This window comes from Netta rufina (genome assembly GCF_964035555.1).
Source record: "Netta rufina genome assembly, chromosome: 7".
NCBI lineage: Eukaryota > Metazoa > Chordata > Aves > Anseriformes > Anatidae > Netta > Netta rufina.
The window spans coordinates 5,186,952-5,207,139 of NC_140130.1; the positions used below are offsets into that span (position 1 = coordinate 5,186,952).

General features: G+C 59.1%; 2 protein-coding genes across 3 annotated transcripts in view; one reads left to right on the top strand and one right to left on the bottom strand.

Annotated features, from left to right (window-relative positions):
* CDH23 (cadherin related 23) overlaps window positions 1-20,188 on the bottom strand; it is a gene marked incomplete at its 3' end in the record, with an annotated part of 67,545 nt that overhangs the window by 7,255 nt on the left and 40,102 nt on the right. The window contains exons 29-42 of the mRNA XM_084290519.1: window positions 19,384-19,611; window positions 8,565-8,786; window positions 8,369-8,488; window positions 6,483-6,663; window positions 5,333-5,466; window positions 5,045-5,254; window positions 4,611-4,718; window positions 4,037-4,139; window positions 3,091-3,216; window positions 2,801-3,004; window positions 2,203-2,661; window positions 1,223-1,339; window positions 666-890; window positions 120-289 (exon numbers count right to left, since the gene is read on the bottom strand). Coding sequence (XP_084146645.1) covers window positions 120-289; window positions 666-890; window positions 1,223-1,339; window positions 2,203-2,661; window positions 2,801-3,004; window positions 3,091-3,216; window positions 4,037-4,139; window positions 4,611-4,718; window positions 5,045-5,254; window positions 5,333-5,466; window positions 6,483-6,663; window positions 8,369-8,488; window positions 8,565-8,786; window positions 19,384-19,611 — 2,607 coding nt within the window. The remainder of the gene's footprint in view (window positions 1-119; window positions 290-665; window positions 891-1,222; window positions 1,340-2,202; window positions 2,662-2,800; window positions 3,005-3,090; window positions 3,217-4,036; window positions 4,140-4,610; window positions 4,719-5,044; window positions 5,255-5,332; window positions 5,467-6,482; window positions 6,664-8,368; window positions 8,489-8,564; window positions 8,787-19,383; window positions 19,612-20,188) is intronic.
* VSIR (V-set immunoregulatory receptor) lies at window positions 10,143-20,077 on the top strand. Of its 2 annotated transcripts, none has more exons than XM_084290523.1 (7): window positions 10,143-10,223; window positions 13,535-13,990; window positions 14,685-14,732; window positions 15,122-15,229; window positions 15,587-15,614; window positions 16,284-16,474; window positions 16,619-20,077. In XM_084290523.1, exons 1-7 carry the CDS (start codon window positions 10,163-10,165, stop codon window positions 16,654-16,656), a joined length of 930 nt encoding a protein of 309 aa, XP_084146649.1. In that variant the 5' UTR covers window positions 10,143-10,162; the 3' UTR covers window positions 16,657-20,077. The 2 variants fall into 2 exon arrangements, with proteins under 2 accessions (XP_084146649.1, XP_084146650.1); XM_084290524.1 differs by having other exon boundaries at window positions 16,287-16,474.

Below are 20,188 nucleotides of genomic sequence, written 5' to 3' on the forward strand. Positions count from 1 at the left end.
AAGACGTTCACACGCAGCATGTCGGCGTGCTGACCATCTTCTTTAGATGGGTCAGGCACAGATGGGGTGGTGGTGTCCCCAGAGAACCCCCAGGACTCAGAAAAGGGATCCTGGCTCACCTGGTAGGACGGCTGGCTGAAAACGGGGTTGTTGTCATTGATGTCCACTATCTGGAGGTAGACGGGGATCTCGGCCGATCTGCGGGGGGAGCCGTTGTCGGAAGCACGGATGGTGAAGTTCAGCCACTGCACCTCCTCGTAGTCCACCGTCCTGTTGGCCACAACCTTCCCTAGAAGACGGCAGACCCTGAAATGAGAAACCTGCCCCCAGGTCCCCTCCTGAAGGCCTTCTCTCCACACAGGACGTGGCGATGGAATAAAGGCAGAGAAATGAATTAAAGGAACCTTCCAAGGCCGCCTACCAAGGGCTGGCAATCAGACACAACACAGACACAACACCTTCATGGAGCTCCCCCTCTACTTGATGGACAGTTTTTGCCCTCTGTAGCCAAATCCTGACCAAATTTCTAATAGGAGGAGTGTGGCTTAGTCCTTTTAGTAAAGGGGCTGTGCTAAGGGGCTGCGCCAAGGGGCTGCAGACACCCCACCTCTTCCCCCATCCCTCTTACAGGTCTTGCGGGGCTCGCACCTCCCCAGGCCACCAACCTGCCGACTGGTCCTCGAGGCAGGCGTAGCCTTCTGGGGAGAGGTCCAGCAGCTCGTAGGTGATCTGCCCATTGGCACCTTTGTCTGGGTCCACGGCTGAGATGGAAATGAGCGTGGTGCCCCGCGTGGCTCCCTCCAGGATGCGCTCGGTGAAGTACGTGACCCCGAACGGGCGGAAGCGGGGCGTGTTGTCGTTGACGTCCAAGACGTTGACCGTCAGCTTGGCTGTGGAGGCCAAAGGGGAAGAGAAGAGGGAGAAGAGAGAGAGAAGTGAGACAGAGAAGAGAAGGAAAGATGGAAGAAAGGAGGGTCCTAAAAAACAAGCATGAAGCTCCGGGAAAGCCAACTAAACTGAGGTGGCGCGCCAAGAGCAATGGCAGTATTCAGCTGGGACAAAATTCACTGAGCTAGAGGAGCCCCAACTCCAACTTCACTTCTTCTCATGTGTGCCTGGCTTGGGGATGGTGGCCAAGGGCCAGGAGGCTGTGCTGGTGGCTGGGAAAGGCACTGTGCCCCCACGCTGCCCGGCCTTCTCCACAGCAAGGGTCTGTGCTTACCGTTGGGCACGCTGACCGAGCGGTCGATGACTTCGCTGGCATTGTCATGGACAGAGATGGTGACCTCGTACGTGGCCACCAGTTCTCTGTTGAGAGGGGTTTTGATCTTCACAGCTCCTGGGAAGCCAAAAAGACTGGGGTTAGAGTCGTGCACCCTGCTGAGGCCCGGGCGGGTCGGTCGGCACCAGCTGCTGAATCCTCCTCTGTGCTCGCTCTCCTGCCTCTCCAAAGGCTGACCAGGGAAAAATACTTGATAGCTATGTGAGGAGATGACTTCCCTCCATCCTGTGCTCTCCATCACCTGCCTTCCTGCCTGCTCTGCTCTGCCCAGCCTCCTGGGTCTCACGCTCCTCGGCTGGGGTTTGGTTTGTGCAGATGAGAGGGGTTTGGGAGCAGCTTCTGCTGCATGGTCCCCATCCACCTTTACACAGCATCTGAGCATCTTTAGGAGACTTTTCCCATGTCCTTTCCATCAAGGCAGTTTTTCTGTTTCAGACCAGCTCTGTGCTTCCAAAACTCACAGGGGGAGGCTCCTGGTCCTTCTTCCCTTGGGGCAGAGCCCACCAGGCACCACTTACCCCAGTCCCCCCATCCCAGTCCACCCCAGCAAGGGTGCCCGCGTCCAGTCTGTGAAGGCTGAGCAGCCACCACCCTCCTGTGATGGTGATGGGTGAGATGGAGGGAGGCGACGGATGGCACAGAGAGAGAAATGTGCACAGACACCGAGACAAACCTGGTGAGCCGAGAGCCGGAAAAAGGAAAGAAAAGGGTTAGAGAAGACCAGATTATCTAAAGGATTATATAAGACCCCAGAGGCAGGGGGGAGAGAGGGCAGGGCGAGATGGGGCAGCTGGAGGAGGAGAGCGGGGAGGCAGGAGGTGAGCATCATCTTGGACACCTACCTCCAGGTAGAGAAGAAGAAGAAGCAGAAGCAAGGAGAGAGGTCCGCACCGCCCGTGTTGCCCGTCCCGCTCTCCTACCTGTCCTAAAATCCACCGTGAACGTTCCTTGCTGGTTGGGCACCAGCGCGTCCGTGTCGTCACGGGCCACGATCTCCAGCAGGTAGTACTCCAGGCGGGGGTGGAGGTCCCGGTCGATGGCGGTCACCTCGGCCACCACGGTGCCGGGGGCGGCTGACTCGGGCACGCTGACCGTCTGGATGGGGTTGACGAATTCGGGCCGGCAGTCGTTGACGTCGTCGATGATGATGCTGACGGTGGCGGTGCCCGAGAGCGCCGGCGTGCCCTGGTCCACGGCCACCACCGTCAGCCGGTAGGCGTCCCGCTCCTCCCGGTCGATGCTGAGGTTGGCCACGCGGATCACCCCGGTGGCGGCCTCAATCAGGAACCTGTCCTGGCCCCCGCCTTCGATCCGGTAATCCAGCTGTTTGTTGAGGCCGCTGTCTGCGTCCGTGGCTGTCACGCGGAGGACGGAAAAGCCTGGGAAAAACCACCAAGCAACATGGGCAGCCCCAGCTCCCCAATTTTCCCTTCAACCCCAACCCAGCCAAGTCCTGCAGGCTGGAAGCTGTCTCTTCAGGGTCCCACGGGGACATCCAGATGTCGTCCCTGTCCTCACCTGGGGGGCTGTTTTCCCGCAGCCGCGCTGTGACGGACGCAGGCTGGAAGACGGGGCGGTTGTCGTTGTCATCCAGGACGGTCACCGTGAGGCTGGCGGTGCTGTTCAGCCCCCCGATGTCACGGGCCACCAGTGTGAACTCCAGCAGAGGGTCTGGCAAAGCTTCTCGGTCTATCACACCACCAGGCTTCACCGAAACGACGCCTGGAGAAGCAGAAAAGCCAAGTGACAGACTCCACATCTGCCTGGTGGCCCTGGGCTGGGGACAGGGGCCTGCCGAGCCACCCCACCTGTCCTGTTGTTGATAACAAAGAGGTCTGGGGATGTCCCCAAGAGCTCGTAGGTCACCACGGCGTTGCTGCCCTGGTCGCCATCCAGAGCCAGGATGGGTCCATTGAGCACAGTGAGCGGAGTCCCTGGATGGGACAAGAGGGGTTAGGGATGGTGACAACCCCCCGCGGGGTCCCCTGTCCCCCTCCCAGCCCGGTGACGCATGAGGGACAGCAATGAATGAATGGAGAAGGTGACAGAGCGGGGCCTCGCGGGGCGCGAGGGGGTGGCTGCTGCAGCCTCGCAGAGCGGCACGCGGGGCCCAGGCGCGGCGGTGGGGCGTCCGGCTAAAAACAAACAGACAGACAGACACATCCATCAGTCCCACTGGGTTTCGTAGGAGGGGAGCTCCTGGAGGTGCCCAAACCCTTTGCCTGGGAGCAGCTACCAGATGGGTGGGGAGGCACCCGAGGTCTTGGAGACATTTGTACAGCAGGAAGGCAGAAAAACATAGAAATAGGAGGGATATTCCTAGCTCTTTGGATGTCTACGTGGACAGGCTGGACTGTTTTATCTCCACCCCATGGAGCAAGGCAGCTCGAGGTGCTGGTGCTGGAGAGCTGGCACCCCGTCCCCTACAAGACCCCGCTGTTTGGGGGCCTCCAGAGCTGCCCACAGGGCTCAGCTCAGACCATGGGCACAGCATCTCACTCTCTGCTGCCGAGCAATTCCCAAGCAGGGCTGGTTTGTTGCAGGATTGCATCTTGCCTGAGCGAAGAAGGGCTTCCACAGGTTGGATGGACAAAAGCCATGGTCTCCTGAAGGCTGACCTCCCGTCCTGCTCAGCACCCCCTTCCCACTGACCTGCAGCCTTGCCCTGCGCCGTGGCACCATTGGAGCCCAGCCCGTGGTGGCCAGGAGACACTTCCCCTTGCCCGGCCCCAAAGGGAGCGAAGAGAGGCATACCCGGGGGCGAGTTCTCCATCACCTCGGCCTGGTAGGAACTCTGGGTGAAGAGGGGGTGGTTGTCGTTCTCATCCGCTATGGAAATGACCAGCAGGTCGAAATCCTAAAGGTGTGTGAAGGAAAACAGGAACAAGAGGGTGATGACTGCAGCGTCCTTTCCTCGAGCTCGCCTCCCTCCTCTCCTCCCCAGACCACCCTGGAGGGTCTGCAGGGACCCCAGCTGTAGGGTTGGGCATCTCTTCCCACCCCATGCCTCAAAGGGTGACATCTGGGACATCCTGGCAGACGTCATTGTGGTTGGCCAGCTCTCCAGCCCAACCCTGGCCCACCTTCCATGATGCCTACTGCTGCCAGGTGGGGTCAACATGAAATGTTGGACGTGCCCTAAGACCTACTGGTCTCATTCTCTGCTGGTGGAGAGGTTGCAGCCCCCTCCTTGTGCCCCCAAGATGTTTTTGGAGCGTGAGGCTGCTGTTGGAAATGCCCCCCTTGTTTTCTGGCCATGGCTGGGGCCCCTTGTCCCACTTGCCCTGCCTCCAGAACCACTGGTGGCCCCTTCAGTGTCCATAATTACCCGCCTGGCATTGCGTATGTTCTCGGGGTTGTCCTTCACCGTGATGGTCAGCCTGTACTCTGCCACCCGCTCCCGGTCCAAGGGGCGGTTTACGTAGATGATGCCAGTCTATGGAGGAAAAAGGGAGAAAATACGTACAAGGGATGTGAGGTGGGCTGCTTCTGTTGGAGAAAACATCCTGGGGACGGCAGAGCTAGACCAGAGCAGCCCTGCCTGGTGCCACGAGGTCCTTGAGCTCCCACCAGCCTGCAGAGCCCTATAAACCCAGCTTGGTGCCTGCCCCATGACTCCAAAATCCCCATCCTCCTTAGCTCTGGGGTGCCCTACACCCTTCCCGGGGTGCAATGCAACGCACGGGGTGAAGGAGAGAGCTGTGCCCACACGTGGTGCCCACCCTCCACCTCCTGGCCCCCAGCCGCGGGCGCGGGGCGTACGGTGCTGTTGATGTAGAAGGCGCTCTCGGCGTTGCCGGCGGTGATATCGAAGGTGAGGAGGGCGTTCGGCCCCTTGTCCGCGTCCCGGGCGAGGACGCGGGTGACGAAGCTGGAGACGGGGGCGTGCTCACTGAGGGTGAGGTTCATCGGCAGGTTGAGGAGCACGGGGTCGTTGTCGTTGATGTCCAGCACACGCACGCCCACCACCATCTGTGGGGGCAGAGAAGAGCTATGGGCTCGGGGCACCAGTTCCCACCCCTGTTTTCTATTCCTGGCTGTAGGACTCACCGTGGAGCTGAGCGGGGGCACGCCCCGGTCCCGGGCAGCGATGGTGAGGTTGTAGAAGGGGATGTTCTCCCGGTCCAGCTCGGCATCCTTCCGCACCCGCAGCTCCCCTTCCACCGGGGAGATCACAAACTCCCCTGCCGGAGACAGTGGGGCCGTGGCTCGCGCTGGGCCACTGCTGGTGTCCCACATTGTGGCTTCCCAAGGGGACAAGGGGATGGGCACCATGGGCTCTGGCCACAGGGAGGGGTGAGCTTTGTGGGTTTGGGGGCTGCAACCCCATTATCAGTGGGATGAAGCAGCGGGGGTCTATGCAGGCACCATCAGGAGCAGGCGGGTGGGCTAAATGGCCAAAAGCGAGGTGCTCGTGGCCCTTTCTGCAGATGCCAAGAGTCCTCCAAGCACCTGCTGTGCCCGGGCAGGGGGGCTGCATGGCATGGGCCCCCCTCCCCAGAGCCAAGGGGCCGCATCCTGCTTGTTCTGGAGACGTTTTGCAGCCAGGGCCAGCTGGTAGACGGGACGGGGCTTTGTCTTCCAGAAACTTTGGCTGAAGTCACCACGGCCGTAGCTGTGTCCCCACAGCTGCCACGCGGCCGGGGACACCTACAGCTGCTCTGCCATCTGCTTCGGGGCTGCCTGGCTCCAGCTGCAGCTTTGCTGCGGGTTGCAGAGACCCCAAAACCCCCTGCAGCCTCTGCAATGGGGCCGTGCCTCTCTTGTTTTCTCCTTCTGCACTATTTATTTTTGCTTGGTGTTTATTGTTCAGCAAATTCCCCCCCACCCTCCCCTCCCCTCTCCCCTTGCACAAGCCCGGGCCCCCCTCCCCGGACACTAACAGGTTAAGTTTCCTGTTGCTCAAACAGGATTTCCTGGTGTCGAAAGGCTGAATTTGCAGAAGCAGCCTGCTGGGAGGATGGCTTTTCTGAAACGCTTCCGCCCCGCTCTCCTCCACCCACCCCCTCCCTGCCCGGTGGCAAGGCTCTCCTTGGAAAAAAAACAAAACAAAACAAAAAACACAAAATAAAGCAAAAATGGACGGCGAGCTTCTGTGCCAAAAATGTAGGATTCCGTCCCGTGCCCCTCTGCAGGGGCAGAGGGATGGGGACGTGCCACCAGCTGCGGTGTGAAGCCGGGGAGATGCCACCCTGCTCACCAAGAGGGTCCCCAGCGACGATGCTGTACTCCACCTGCCCGCTGGGCCCCGAGTCCCCGTCGTGGGCCAGGAAGGTCCACACGCGTGGGCCAGGTTGCCCTTCGGTGACGTCGAAGGGACCTTCGTAGGGCCGCGGGAAGGTGGGACAGTTGTCGTTGATGTCGTTGAGGTTCACCAGCACCTGTGGGCGAGGGGAGAAGGTGGAGAGGGAGGTGAGCGGAGAGGGGACCAGCTCCGGGCTCGTTGCCGGATGGGTGAGCTTGGTGAGCCACGGATGGACAGCACCACCAAGTACTTCCCAAATAGTTCTGTCTTTGCTCGTCCTACCCCTGAAACTGAAAATCCAGCCACGCACAGCTGGGGCTCTGTCAAACCTCCGGGCTGTGCACCACGGGGGGGAAGGCAAAGCCCAAACCAGATGTTCTCCACATTCACATCCTGGCACCAAACTGGCACAAAGTCCCCAACCACCTTCTCCACTGCTGGAGGAGAGGGCGAGCAAGGAAGGACCCCAAATGAGCTCGAAAAGGTGACAGAAATGCACTTGGCCACCAAAGGCATGAGTTCAGAGAGCTGTTCTCTGCAGGCTTGCTCACTCCTTTTCCTCCGGGACATTTCGAGGGCTTCGTTTCAACGAGCAAGCTAAAATAAAAAAAATTGAGCGTGCTTTTTGAGTCAAACGTAAACCACCACCAACGCAGCTGGCTCACTGTCCCTTTCCATGACACACTCGGCTGGCCAGCAGCACTCCTACAGTTCTCCAAAGGGAAAAGCAGTGACTTCGGGACACAGCCGAGCACGGTGTCACCAGGGGAGCACCGCCACCGGGGCCAGCAGCCAAGCCAAGCTCCAGCCTTGCAGGAATTTGGCTTTTTAACTGAGTCACCCTACAACAGGAGGCATTTTTGTACGTCTACACCATGCTATATTGCAAGGCGTGTTAACCCTTCGGGGCACTTGTGTAGTGGAAAATGCCTGCGTGAGGAGGAGAGTCTCTGGTGGCTAGTAAAAGGTTGAGCTTATTGAGCACTCCTCTGCCTTGCATCTCCCAGCCACATGGGTAAGAGAGAGACGCTGAAAACGAGGAGCTTTTTGACCTCCTGAACTGAGGGTAGTAAAACCCATCAGATGGACGCTTGATACTGGCTAACTCTGATCTTTAAAGACTTTATCTGAGTCTCTGCTCTGTCTCCTAGCAGCGGAGAAAACAAACCCTGGCACGCCTTATCAGGGAGATGGATTTCCCACCACTTGCTATCCAAAATAATCACTAAATCTGCTCCTAAAAGCTTTGCCTTCAGACTGTGCTGGCAGAAGCCCCATGGGCTGTGTAGGGAGGTTCCTGTTCCGTCTAGCTTTGGTCCTCATGGCTGATGGGGCTTCCAGGTTCAATGAGCTCAATGAGAGCTCTAATCAGTCCCTTCCACCTGCAGGCTCCAAAATCGCTCTGGACACGGACAGCTCCTGCCGTACAACCCATCCCATTTCAATTTAGGCCACAGGAATACTCGGTGTATTCAATTCCTGCAAAACACGTGTTTTGGAGCTGCTAGTCCACTGCCCTGCTCTTTGAGGGGCACGCAAAGTTCGAATCAACGTGGTCCAGAAGAAATGGAAGAACTATGGACAAAAGCAACAAAAGGTGACGAGAAACTTCACACGACCTCCCTACGGGGCATAAAAAATGAGTTTAAAAACCAGATGAATGATCTGAGACGAGCCCAACCCCGAGCAGCCCTTGCCATGTGCCTGTTTTGCAACCCCCCATGACGGAGCAGCAACTGGGCCAACTGGGAAGAGCTGGTGGCCGCTGGGAAGGAGATGTGAAACCGCTCACGCGAGGGGAACTCCTGGACCCCGAGGCCGCCCCGCTGTCGCAACCCTACCGTGGCGGTGGACGTCAGGCGGCGCGAGGCGGCGGGACACTGGTCCGTGGCGGTGACCACCAAGGTGTAGCGCCCGTGGCTGATCTCGTAGTCCAGCTCCTTCAGGGTGCGGATCTGCCCCTGCAGGACCAGGAGACGGGGTGAGGGATGAGGGAGAAGGGCACGGCCACGCTGGGGACGGCGCCCTTATACTGACCGTGGCGCTGTCGATGTGGAAGGTACCCAAGATGTTGCCTTCGGTGATGGCGTAGGTGACCGTGCCGTTGGGCCCCTCGTCCAGGTCCAGGGCCTGCACGGTGACCAGGGTGGCGTTGAGGGTGGCGGGGCCCTCGTCCAGCGTCACCTCGTAGAGCTGCTGCTGGAAGGCGGGGGCGTTGTCGTTCTCGTCCAGGACGGTGACGTACACCGTGGTGGTGGCCTGCGGGACATGGGGACATGGTGGTGAGCCCCGGGGTGGGATGGGCTCTGCAAGGCTCAGAGCTGGAGGGGTGAGGCTTGACCCATCAAGGACAATGACCAACTTGGGGTCAACCCTACTGAGAGAAGCATGAGGTATTGCCTTAAAACAAAGCGAGCCTGGCTGCAGAAACATCTCCAGGACAAGGCAGTGGCTGGGAGCAGGTATTGAGCTAAGTGCACAGGGGTTAAATCACACCCTTCTTCCCAAGCACAGCACGCCCTGGCACCATCTCTCTCCTTTCCCCCCCAAAAGCCAAAAATTGATCACCATTGAGCCTCGCTTCCTTTGGGATAGATCTCTTCAGGTGACGCGGGGGACACCTTGGTCACTACTACTGAGGGTGGCAGCACGGTAGGATGGAAAACACCCTGAGATGCTGCTGCTTGGCTCAGAGGAAGAACAGAAAAAGAACATCTCCGACCTTCTTTTGCAGGGGGACAGGTGGGACATTTTCACCAGCTCCAGGGAAGAGCTTTGCACGTGAGCACACTGCAGCTCCCTCCCAGGTTGTGACTGTCACAAAAACCCCTCTGGATTTGCACCTCCACCTTCCCCCACGGACAAGTTTCCTTCTAGCAGGCAGGGGTTACATCTCTGACAAGAGATTCACAGAAGTGTTTGACATAAAACCACAAGCTGCGCAGCTACTTTTCTATTTCCCTGCATGCTCAAACACTCAGAGCAGGTTGTCAGCAAGGTTTCGGGCGCTTTGCAAACCTCCAAGTGACCTCGGGCTCCACTACAAAGGGACCAGCAGCTCGTCTCTTTGAAATAAGGTGGCCCTGGCTGCACCCGCTGAGCTTTGAGCTTTCTGAGTGAAGTGAGAGCCTGGGAGATCAGCAGGCACTTGCGTGAAGCTGCGGGGCACCACGTGCACGGGACGTGGCTGGAGAGGATGCGCTCAGCACACACCGCAGGGACAGTGCACGCTTCGGATGCCACCAGGGATGGGATTTCTCCGGCTGCCACCGGGCTCTCCCTTTCTGCACCAAGCCCTGTGGCTGGCTCCGCTCTGAGTTCCCCTTTTTCACCCACCTCCCGTCCATCCCAGGAGGCTTTCCGCAGCACCAGCCTGGCCCGGCCACTAGCGACCCGCCAAACCCTTGCAACCACATCGAAAATAAATTAAAAAAAAAAAAAACAAAAAAAAAAAACAAAAACACACAAATTACGAGCAAGCTGCTCTTCCAATTCTCCCCCCGGGGGGCCGCGGGGCTGGGAAGGGACAGGGGGAAGCTCCTTGCCCCAGCCGGCCTCCTGGGGGTGCTCGCACCGCTCCTCTCTCCGGCGCAATGAAATTTCCTGCGGGCGCGGCGGTGCTGCGCGGCGCTGAGATGGAGCGGGTGACACCGCCACCGCTGCTGCTGCTGCTGCTGGCCCTGCTGGCTTCCCACGGTAAGCCCCGGCTCCTTCTCCTCTCCCCCACCTGGGGCTGCTGCGCCTTGGGCTGGGGAACTCGGGGGTCCTTCGCTTTCCCGTCCCCACCGCTGTTTTTTTTGGGGTGGGGGGACCGCTGTCGCCTTCAGCGCGCGGTGCGTGGGGCCACGCTGCTTGCATCGGGGCAAGCTGCTGCTCTCCAAACTCTGCTCGCCCACCGGTTGCTTTTCCTCCTTTGCTTCGGTCGAGAGTTCATTGGGAGGAAAAAACCAGCCCGTGTCCCCCCCTCCGAGCCCCCTTCTGAGCCCCCCGGGCTGGGAAAGCTGCCCCAGGGGTGCAGGGGAGGCGATGTGTGCCTCCCACAGCCGCTGGCCTCCCCACGGATGCTCTGCCCCGCAGCCAGCACGGGTGCGTGCACGCAGATGGATGTGCCGGGGGGGCTTCGTGCCCAACTTGGCGTCTCCATCTGCCCCGGGACAACAAAGGATTTTTTGCTGGCATGCCCCCAGAGAGAAACGATGCCCAGCTGTGCAAGGCTGGCTGCTTCCTTCAGGTGTGTTTAGAAACAAGGGGCACGGCACGTTTGTTTTTCGCCGTGGCTTTCCTGCCAGCTGGGGTTTGTGACAGGGCGATGCTGAGGGCTGCTAGCTGTTGGCAGTGCCAAGAAGGCACGGCTGGAGGGCACGCGGCTCGGGGACCCGGCAGAAGCCACGCCAAAGGCATCCCTCCTACCCCCTTGCAAAGCTTCCTTTGCCCAGATTTCCAAAATCTCATCCCAAACCCAAGCCCGGCGTTGTGACCCTGTCCCCGAGCCGGGGCAGTGTTGTGGCCCGCGACAGGTGGTGGCATGCGAGAGAGGCAGTGGTTTGTCACGTGCTGCTGCCACCGAGTTTCACTTTGAATTTTTCTGGGAAAGAAAAAAATAAAAAGAGCAAAACCACGCAGGCAATGCACCGGGAGAGGAGCAAAGCAGCTCCCCGCTGCCCCGGGACCCAAAACCATTTGGCTCCACGGGAGATAAGGGCAATTGACACCAGCTTTTCTGCCTGCACCTCCTTTTTTTTCTCTCTCCTTTTTCTTCCCTGCCGTAAGCACTTGCACTGAGGTGCACGGCCCTTCTCAGCTGGCTGATAACTCTGGAGCGTAATGACGGCACGGTGACGAGGGGTCTCGCAGGATTTCTGTGTGAGGCTGCTCGGTACAAAAGCTCCCAGAAGAGGAATTAAGGGCAGGTTCCCTGCTCTGGCAAGCCCAGGGAGTGCCTGTGCAGAGGCTGCATCCTGGCCTGGGGTGGGAGTCACATCTGGAAATCCCACTGGAAACTAAGCACACCTGCTCGCAAGCGCAGGGGAATTGACTCAGGAGAGTTTTTTTTTTTCTCAGCAGCTCAGGATTTGGCACGAAATCCTACTTTATTTAAGCAGTTCATCAGCAAAGAGATAGCCGTGCCGTGGCACGAGCACTTTTTCTCCTCTCTGTGTTTTGCTGTGCCACCCCCGGAGCCGCCCCATCCCGCCGCACGCCAGCGGGGAGGAGCCGCTCGGGCTCCTGACGCCTTCTGGAAGCTTTCCACCGTGCTTGGGAAAACGAAGGGAAATTCGTCATGCCGAAGGCCTCACGCATGTGGTAACCTCTGCCCCGTCCCAGGGACAGGGCTCGGTTACCGTCAGCGTGCTGATTTTCCACCCCAGTAGTTCCCAGCATCCCTGGACCGCTTGTGCTGAGCACGGATCTGTAAAAGGGACCAAGGTGTGGATGCTCCCTGTGCAAAAAAAATAATACAGCAATCCACGAGCAATCCTCCTGGATTTCCCCCATCCGTGAGGGCAGGGGCTGCAGGGGGCTGCTGGCAGCAGCGCAGGCTGCCCAGATGGAGTTGGTGGGGATGAGCAGGACGGCCCCACTTTTGGGGAAAACAAAAGCTGCCGCGGACACTTCCTCCTATAGAGCCCCGGCTTCCCTTCCCCGGGCTCCCGGGGGCCCTGCTGTGAATGGGGCACTTCCCGTGGCGGCAGGTAGCAGCACCACGGCGGTGCCCTTTGTGCCTGGGACCCGTGCTGGCTGCCTTGTGCAAGGCACGGGACGAGCTCGAGGCGTGCAAGGCACGCGGGGCGTTTTCACTTTCGCTCTCTCTGCACGGCCGAGGATGCTCTCGGGTGGGGTGGAGGCACCGGGAGCCTGGTCCCAGGCTGGAGGGTGACCTGCGGGGAGGCTCGGCACGCCCCGGGGCTGCTCGATATAGCAAGCGAGAAAACCTCAAGGCGAAGCAGCAGCGGGGCTGGTGGAACAACAGGATGCTGCCTGTTTATTAGAACATCTCGTCCTGATGCCCTTTTCTCACAAGCAGCCCCGGGAACCTCCTTTTCTTAGTGCCATATGTAAGAAAAAGCAAGGCACGACAACAGAAAGGCCCTTTTGGGCAGCTTCCCAAGGTGATGCTTGCACTTAGCAGCAGCAGGGCCACAGCACCAGTGTGAGGACCCTCGCCAGGCTTTGCCCTTTCCTCCCCCCAGCACCCCGGGACGGGTGCGGTAGCAGTGGGGTGCCCCCCTCTGCCTCGCTGCAGCCCTCCCTGTGCCCCTGGGGCAGGGAAAGCCCCACTCGTGCAGGGGAGGGATTTCTCGGGGAGGGATTTCTCTCCCTGCACGGTTTTCAGTTTCAGGCAGCTCCTCGCCAGCAGTTCCCCCTTCTGCTTAAAAACAAGCAGGGTGGGACCTGCTCCCCGCCTGATCTCAGGGGCACGGCCTCCTCCCATGCCTTTTTCTCTCTCTCTTTTTTTTTTTGTTTTGTTTTCTTCTCTCTCTTTTTTTTTTTTTTTTTTTTTTTTTTCTTTTTTAACCAGCTGTTGACACACGCTGTGGGGAAACAGGAGCTGGAGAGCCCTTCACAACCGGCCCCGAGGTGCTCACATTTCCTCATTTGAGGGCCGTACCCCCCTGCCCTGCTTCTCCTCCCGCTCTCTCTGCAGTGCCGAAGTGCCCCCCAGCCCAGCCCCACACCTCCTGCCCCACACGGTGCTTCCCCTGCCAGCCGTGCAAACCTCTGGCCACATGAAAGACGCTGCTCGGGTGCTCTTTGAAGCCTCCTGCAGGGCTCGTTTTCAGGGCGCACTTGTGCTGGTGCCTCTGCCACAACAAGACATGAAAGGTTTGGGTCACGCTTCCCGTCTCTGGTTTAGGATCCGGGATGCTCAGCGGCATCTCCTACCTCAGGGAGCCTGGTTTGTCCCCGTGTTGGTGACATCAGGGGAGCTGATGGCTCCCTGCAAGCCCTGGCCATCCCCACGATCCCCTTTGCTCCCGTACTGACCCCGTTATCCTCTCCTGCAGGAGGGACGCTGGCGCTGCTGGTGACGGCGCCCTACGTGCGCTGCGTCTGCCCGGAGGGGCAGAACGTCACCCTGAGCTGCCGGGTGAGCGGGCCCCTGGCCGACCGCCACGACCTGCTCTACAAAACCTGGTACTTCAGCAGCGCCGGCGACCAGAGCTGCAGCGAGAAGCAGCACATCCGCAACCTGACCGAGAGGGAGCTGCACCACGAGCCCGGCCGGCACCACGGCACGGCGCCCAACGGCACCGGGAGGGCCCCCCACGGGTGGCAGGGCGGCCACCGCGGCGTGGAGTTTGTCCCCAACCACCACGGGGCTTTCCACATCGTGGTGATGAACCTGACGCTGCAGGACAGCGGGAATTACTGCTGCTACGCCATGGAGGTGCGGCGGGAGCACGGCAAGCCCCAGACCCTGCAGGTGGCTCACGGCTTCGTGGAGCTGCAGATCCAGAGAGGTGAGTGGGGGGGACAAGGGAGGGGTAACAGGGTGCCAGAGGGGCCTCGGGGTCCCGGGGGGCATCAGGGAATGGGCATCAGGGTGGTGGCTTTGCCAGGGCTCAGGGACGTGGTGGCTCTCAGCACGGGGAGCAGCAGATGTGGAAAGGTCGAACGATGGCCAGAGAGCGCTGGAACAAACCCTCCCACCCATCCCCAACAAAATAATTCAAAATAAATCAAGGCTGTGGAAAAGGTTTTGCTGCCTCTGCAGGCAATAAGGAGCCGTGTTACATAGTTTCAGTGATCTTCTTCAACCTCTTTCCGGAGGAGAGGAAAACAAACCCTGCGTGAAAGAGCGGAGAGGCAGCGCGGGCGTAGCTCGGGGCGCGGAGGCTGCAGCTGGCCTCGGAGCTGCCTGGGAGGGTCTGGCTTACGGGAAGGGCTGGCTCCTGCCAGGGGAGGTCATCCCTCAGTCTGCAGCGTTAGGAAAGACATTTGTCTGGCCTCTTGACAAAAAAAAATAAATAAAAGGGAAGTGGGGCGTTGTGCTGCACGCCAGCCGCAGGCGAGGTCGGCGGAAGATCCCTGTTGCCAAACTCCTGCTTTTGGGACGCTCAGGGCCAGTTTGCTCAGCCTCGGTGGGCTTGGGGAAGGGGCTGGGTGCCACCCGAGACCACCCTGAGGCCTCACATACTTTTGTCTTCTCCACAGGCAGAGGAGAGCTTCAAAACTGCACGTTTTACACTGCCAACAGCAAAGGTAAAGAAAGGGAAAACCCAAACCTGAGCGCTGCTCGCCACCCAGGCCTGTGTGCCCCCTGGTGCTCCAAATCCTCCTGGACCTCACAGCTGGGTGCTGGGAGGGTGACTTGTGCCTCTGCCGATGCTCTCCTGGCCACCAGATTTCTCACCAGCACCTCCCACCCCAACATTTTATAAGGCCAGGGGAAACCCAGGCCTTGCTTGAGCACCCCGACGCACGGCGCCGCTCACCCTCCAGCCCCCAGTGTTGTATCTAGACGCTCGACTGTGCCCACGTGTGGCTGTGCATGCGTTTTTTTTTCCTGCCTGCCCTGCTTGCTGCCTGCTAGGCAGGCAGATTTTGCTAAAATCAGGTTGCAAGTCAGCCCTGGGGGTCATATCTTACAGATATCACAGCCGCTGCGCTGGCGACGGGCGCCTGCATCGTGGGCATCCTCTGCCTGCCCCTCATCTTGGTCCTGATTTACAAGCAGAGGCAAGCGGTCAGCAGCAGACGTACGTACTCCGCCGCGTGCTCCCCGTCCCATCTCCCTGTCCCGGAGCCCCAGGGACCCGATTTGGGCCGTGCCCTTCTCGCTCTGGCCGAATCCCTTTGGAGAAGTGGGTTGTGCAGCAGCAGCAGCGGGCACGACGCCAGCCGCGAGCAGGAACCGCGCTTTCGACACCCGTCCCTGTTTCATCATGGTTGGGGCACTGCTGCTCCCTGCTGCATTGCAAAATTCCTCGAGGGGGTGGGGGAAAGGCAAAGCCCCAAGGGCTTGATGCTGGGATCTGGGTGCGGGGATGCTGCATGGGTGGGCAGGATGGGTCTCGTGGGGTGCACACAGTGCTGACGCTTTTTGTCTCTGGCAGGTGCCCACGAGCTGGTCCGAATGGAGAGGTGAGCGTGCTTGTCCCCACACCTGCACCCCAAAAACCAGCCCTGTCCTCCTGCTAAGCCTCCCCCAGGCTCCCTGCTGGGTTGCAGCCGAGGTGCTGCTGGTTACAGCGGCTCCGTCGCTCCCCGTGCCCCAAAAGTGCCAGGCGAAAAGCGGGTCCTGAAATAAAAATGCAAATCACCCGCGGCGGGATGTCGCTGATGCAATGTAACCTCGGCTCTCTCTGAGCCTAAAAAAGGGATCTTTTAAGAGATGAGAAAGAAATGTTTCAGCAAAAATAGACGCTGAATGGGGCCATTGTCCCGCGCGGCCAGGTGTTCGCACGCACACAAGGGACCACAGCACTTCATCCCCCTCTTGCTGGAGCCTCAGAGCTGGCTGTTGGTCCTGAGGCAGATTTCGGGGGGATTTGAGCACTGAGAAGCAGGCGCATTGAAAGATCAGCTGCAGCCTGCCAAGCCTCGCAGGAGAGCAACAAAATGGGTGCCTGTGTCTCGCGGCGAGCCAAAGCAGCCCCACAGCTGCGCCTCTGTGCCCGGACAGAGCATCCTTAGTTAGAAACCCGCCGAGGAGACACCCTCTGGCATCTCACCATGCGGGGAGGCTTTGCAATACCCTCCCCAAAAAAAACCCAACCCTGAGCATCCCTCATGCCCTCTCCTCTCCCGCAGCAGCAGTGCCCAGGGCATCGAGAACCCCGTCTTCGAGGCGCTCCCCGCGGGCAGCGTGGAGCCCCGGCCCCGACCCCAGCTCTCCTACCTGGCCAGCCGGCAGCCCTCCGAATCCGGCCGGCACCTGCTCTCCGAGCCCAACACCCCCTTGTCCCCCCCGGGCCCCGGGGACTGCTTCTTCCCCACGCTGGGTGAGTGTCCGAGCAGCCCTCCCCGGGGAGGCAGCGAGGGGAGTGCGGGGGGTCAAGGGGGATGGATTGCTGCCCCGGTCGATATTTGGTACAGCTGGGCATCCTGCAAGCTGCTCTGACACCGCTGTCTGCATCCTTTTCCAGACCCTGTTCCCGACTCGCCGAATTCCTTGAAAGCCTAAAGAGTCTGGTGGCAAAAGCGACGGAGGAGGCCAGCGCGCTGTGGTCGCACCAGGAGGGACTGTGGCCAGGGCGGGCAGCAGCTCCCACCACCAATCAAGGAAAATTCAGAAAAATATCTATCTAACGAACTAAAAAAGACCTCCTCACCTTCCTCTCCCTACCGCCTGGACGCCAACCGCTGGTTTCCCTTCGTGCTGTGAGGAAGACCAGGCGGTGAGGACTATGAGTGAACGTTTCCCTGCCTGGCACCGGGCAACACTGATGCCCATGGCAGGGACAGGGAGGATGCCAAGACTCAAACAACAGCAAAATGCCTTAATAAACGAAGCCAGGTGCAGGAGCCCTGCCTGTTTCTCCCGTACCAGCTCTGCCCTGCAGATGGACGTGACCTCTCTTGCTTGGGTTTTGATTTTTACTGCCTATTTCCACGGAGAAGAGCAGGGAGAGCGTGCGGCCGCGCACACCCCTTTCTGCACACGCCCCGTGCCCGGACGGAGGCTATTTACTTTTTATTGACAATGAGCATTGTGGTTCTCACCTTTTGCCTAAACCCCGGAGGATGCATAAGAGAAAAGATGGAAGGAAGAGCAGCTCCCGGCCCCGGTGCCCGAGCAGCCGGGAGCCGCATCCCACCGGAGCTGGGATGCCGGGAGGGCGCCCTCCTCCTGCACGCCTCCCCCAGCCCTTCTTAATTTATTTCCAGGGCTGCAACCTGTGCAGTGCTAACCTGGCCAGCTCTCCTTGGCGGCACATCCTTTCCAGGAGCGTATGGCAAAGTACTTTAGCCGCGGCGAGACAAAACAGTGTCACCGGCCAGCGTTGGATGGAGGGTTTCTTTGCCAAACAGGAAGGGGAACGGCTTGCTCCTGCTGGGGGAGTCCTCCTGCCTCGGCTGCCTGTGATTCATTACCAGTGATGATTAAAAAAAAAAAAAAGGATGCTTATGTTTTTTTCTTTTTTTTTAAATATTTTTAAATGCTGTTAGATTGGAGAGCTCGTCTTCATGGTGCTGGAGGGTTTTCCTGCTATGCACGTGGCCGTGCCGGCATCGCCCTCACTGCAAACCTGAGCAATCCCAGGGCACCAAAACCAGCCTGCCTCAGGCGGCTCTGGCAAATCCCACTCCTGCCCAGCTGCACTGATTTCAGGAGGTATTTTTGGCCCTTGGAGCCTGTGGGCTTGCTCACCCTCACTGGGAATGTGGCTGCTGCGGTTCAGCTTGGGCTCTCGCAGCATCCTCAGATAAGCTGAGCTCCTCCTCTGCCCTCCTAAGGGGTGAGGAGATAAGGCTTTGTGGTAGAAATGGTTACTCAAAGGGTGATATTTTTTTTTTCTTTTGCTTCTGTTTTTGTTGTAAAGAATGAGGAAAAAATTGCCAATAAACACCCGTAAGCATTAGTCATACCAAAATCCTGGCAGACCTGAGTGAAAGTAGCGTGCCCTTGCAGAGCATCCCCGGTGGCAGCGGGCTGAAGATCAACAACCTGTGGCTGGAGGGAACAGCATCGCCTCTGCAGCGGGCACAGCGCAAGGGGATTTCGAGGTCTGACCCCCCAGGAAATCCCCTGATGGACCCTGCCCTTGGGCCTCCTGCGGGATGGCGAGGACAGGGCTTGGTGCACCAGCACCATGGCTGTGCTCCTGGCTGGACACCTCGCACCCCCTCCCTGTCCTGGATCGCCACGGGTCCTTCAAGTCCTCTCCCAGCTCTGTTCCTTTGGCCTTTCCCAAAGCTTTGTTCTGTAGGATTTGGATCGGTGCTGCTGGAAGCATCAGAGACCTCAGCTACCAGCCTGGGTGAAGCCCCAAGGAATGGCACCGGGCTCCGTGCACAGCATTGCTCACTGCGCCTGCGATGCTCCCCAGGATGATGGGGACGCTTTTGGGAGGAGCTGGCAGCACCAGCTGCTGCGTTTGCACAAACCTGCTGCTCTCGTTCTAAGGAAAGAGATTTCAACCACGGCATGGCGTAAGCAGAAGACACAAAGAGGCGCGTGAGCCACCCGGCAGGGAGCAGAGCGGAGATTTGCAAGCTGTGACCTGCACTGCTTCTTGCAGCACGCTTCCTCAAAATGTAGAGCAGGGCTCTGCAGCCAGAGCGCTGCCGGGAGGTGAGAGAGATGGAGAGATAAGGGGGGAGGTGGAGGCGAGGCAGGGTGGCAGCAGGGTCACACCTCGCTGGGGAGCAACATGCACTCGCTTGGCGGTTTGCGCATCTCCCTCGTCCTGCATGCCAACTCTATTTGTTGTGTCTAACAAAGACAGCGGGCAGGACAGCCCCCGCTCGCACGTGGGGATGTTCTTGGTGTTTTCAGCTCTTACAGCCGCGAAACGGCTCAGGACTTCTGCTCAAACCACTTCAGAGCAGAGGCAGGGAGATGAAACGCAGCCGTGCCAGAGCGAGCGGGAGGAACGCGAGGATGCAGGCTGAAAGCAAAGGCACGGCGGCTCCTCCACGGGGCAGGCAGCAGCCCCCAAAACATCCCACAGCAACAGCTCTGGCTGCCAAATATGCCAACTATGATCTGGACCCTGAGCCACAATCTGAATCAAAGCGCTTGGGGTTCACATGTGCATCACCAGACCACCACGGCATCCCCGCAGAGCCACGCGCTGTGCATCCAGCACCCACCCCAAACTTTCCCAGCACTTCCACTCGTACCTTCCGCACTCAGCACCCCAAAACTCAACCCGCCGGCCCCAAAACGCGTGTCCCGGTGGCTCACCGACAGGGACGGGTTGCCCTCATCCTCCACGGTGACCAGCAGGCAGTAGGAGCTCTGCCGCTCGCGGTCGGGTGGCGAGGGCCGCGTGGCGATCTCTCCGGTGACGCGGTCCATGCGGAAGGTGAGGTCCTCGTTCCCGCGGGTGATGTAGTAGGACAGGACGCTGTTGAGGCCGGCGTCCCGGTCGGTGGCACGCACCTGGACCACCGCCGTGCCCCCACCGACGTTCTGCAGGGTGGATGGACACGTAACCCATCACAGCACGGCATAACGCATAAAATACATCCTTTGTAATAGTCATAATACAGACTGTGTTTTTTTCCAAGCTGCTTTGGGCACCAAACCCCAACCCTACACCCACCAAAGCAGCTCCCCTTGACCTGCGATGAAGCAGTTTGGTTGTGCATTAGCCACTATCTGGGCTGGCGCATCCTTAAAGAGTGCAGAACCCAAAGGTGAAGGCTGTATAATGCACTCGGAGCACAGCTAATTATTTTTGGATGATCCCATTATGGGGGAAATCAAGAGAGAATTTCTATTCTTCAACCAGCTCCAACCATGTATTAAAGAGATAAGGAAATCCTAGCAGGGCAATAACTTTAATGCCAAGCTATTCATCATGAGCAGCACTCCCATGCTTCCGAGTGTCACCGGCTATTACTTATATTTCATTTTTCACCCTCAAATGGAGAACCCCCGGCCCAGGAATTAAACCGGCAGGAAATAAGTTGTCTTTTCTCATGCTTGATCGTGTTTTATTGCTTAATTATCCAGCTCCCTCGGAGCTGTCTCTCCTCCCGGGGGC

Excerpts from the sequence above, each read along its gene's own strand:
- VSIR (XM_084290523.1), top strand. The coding sequence starts at position 10,163 with ATGGAGCGGGTGACACCGCCACCGCTGCTGCTGCTGCTGCTGGCCCTG. Across the intron at positions 10,224-13,534 it reads GGCCCTGCTGGCTTCCCACG|GAGGGACGCTGGCGCTGCTG; the intron begins GTAAGCCCCGGC and ends CCTCTCCTGCAG. Across the intron at positions 14,733-15,121 it reads TTACACTGCCAACAGCAAAG|ATATCACAGCCGCTGCGCTG; the intron begins GTAAAGAAAGGG and ends CATATCTTACAG.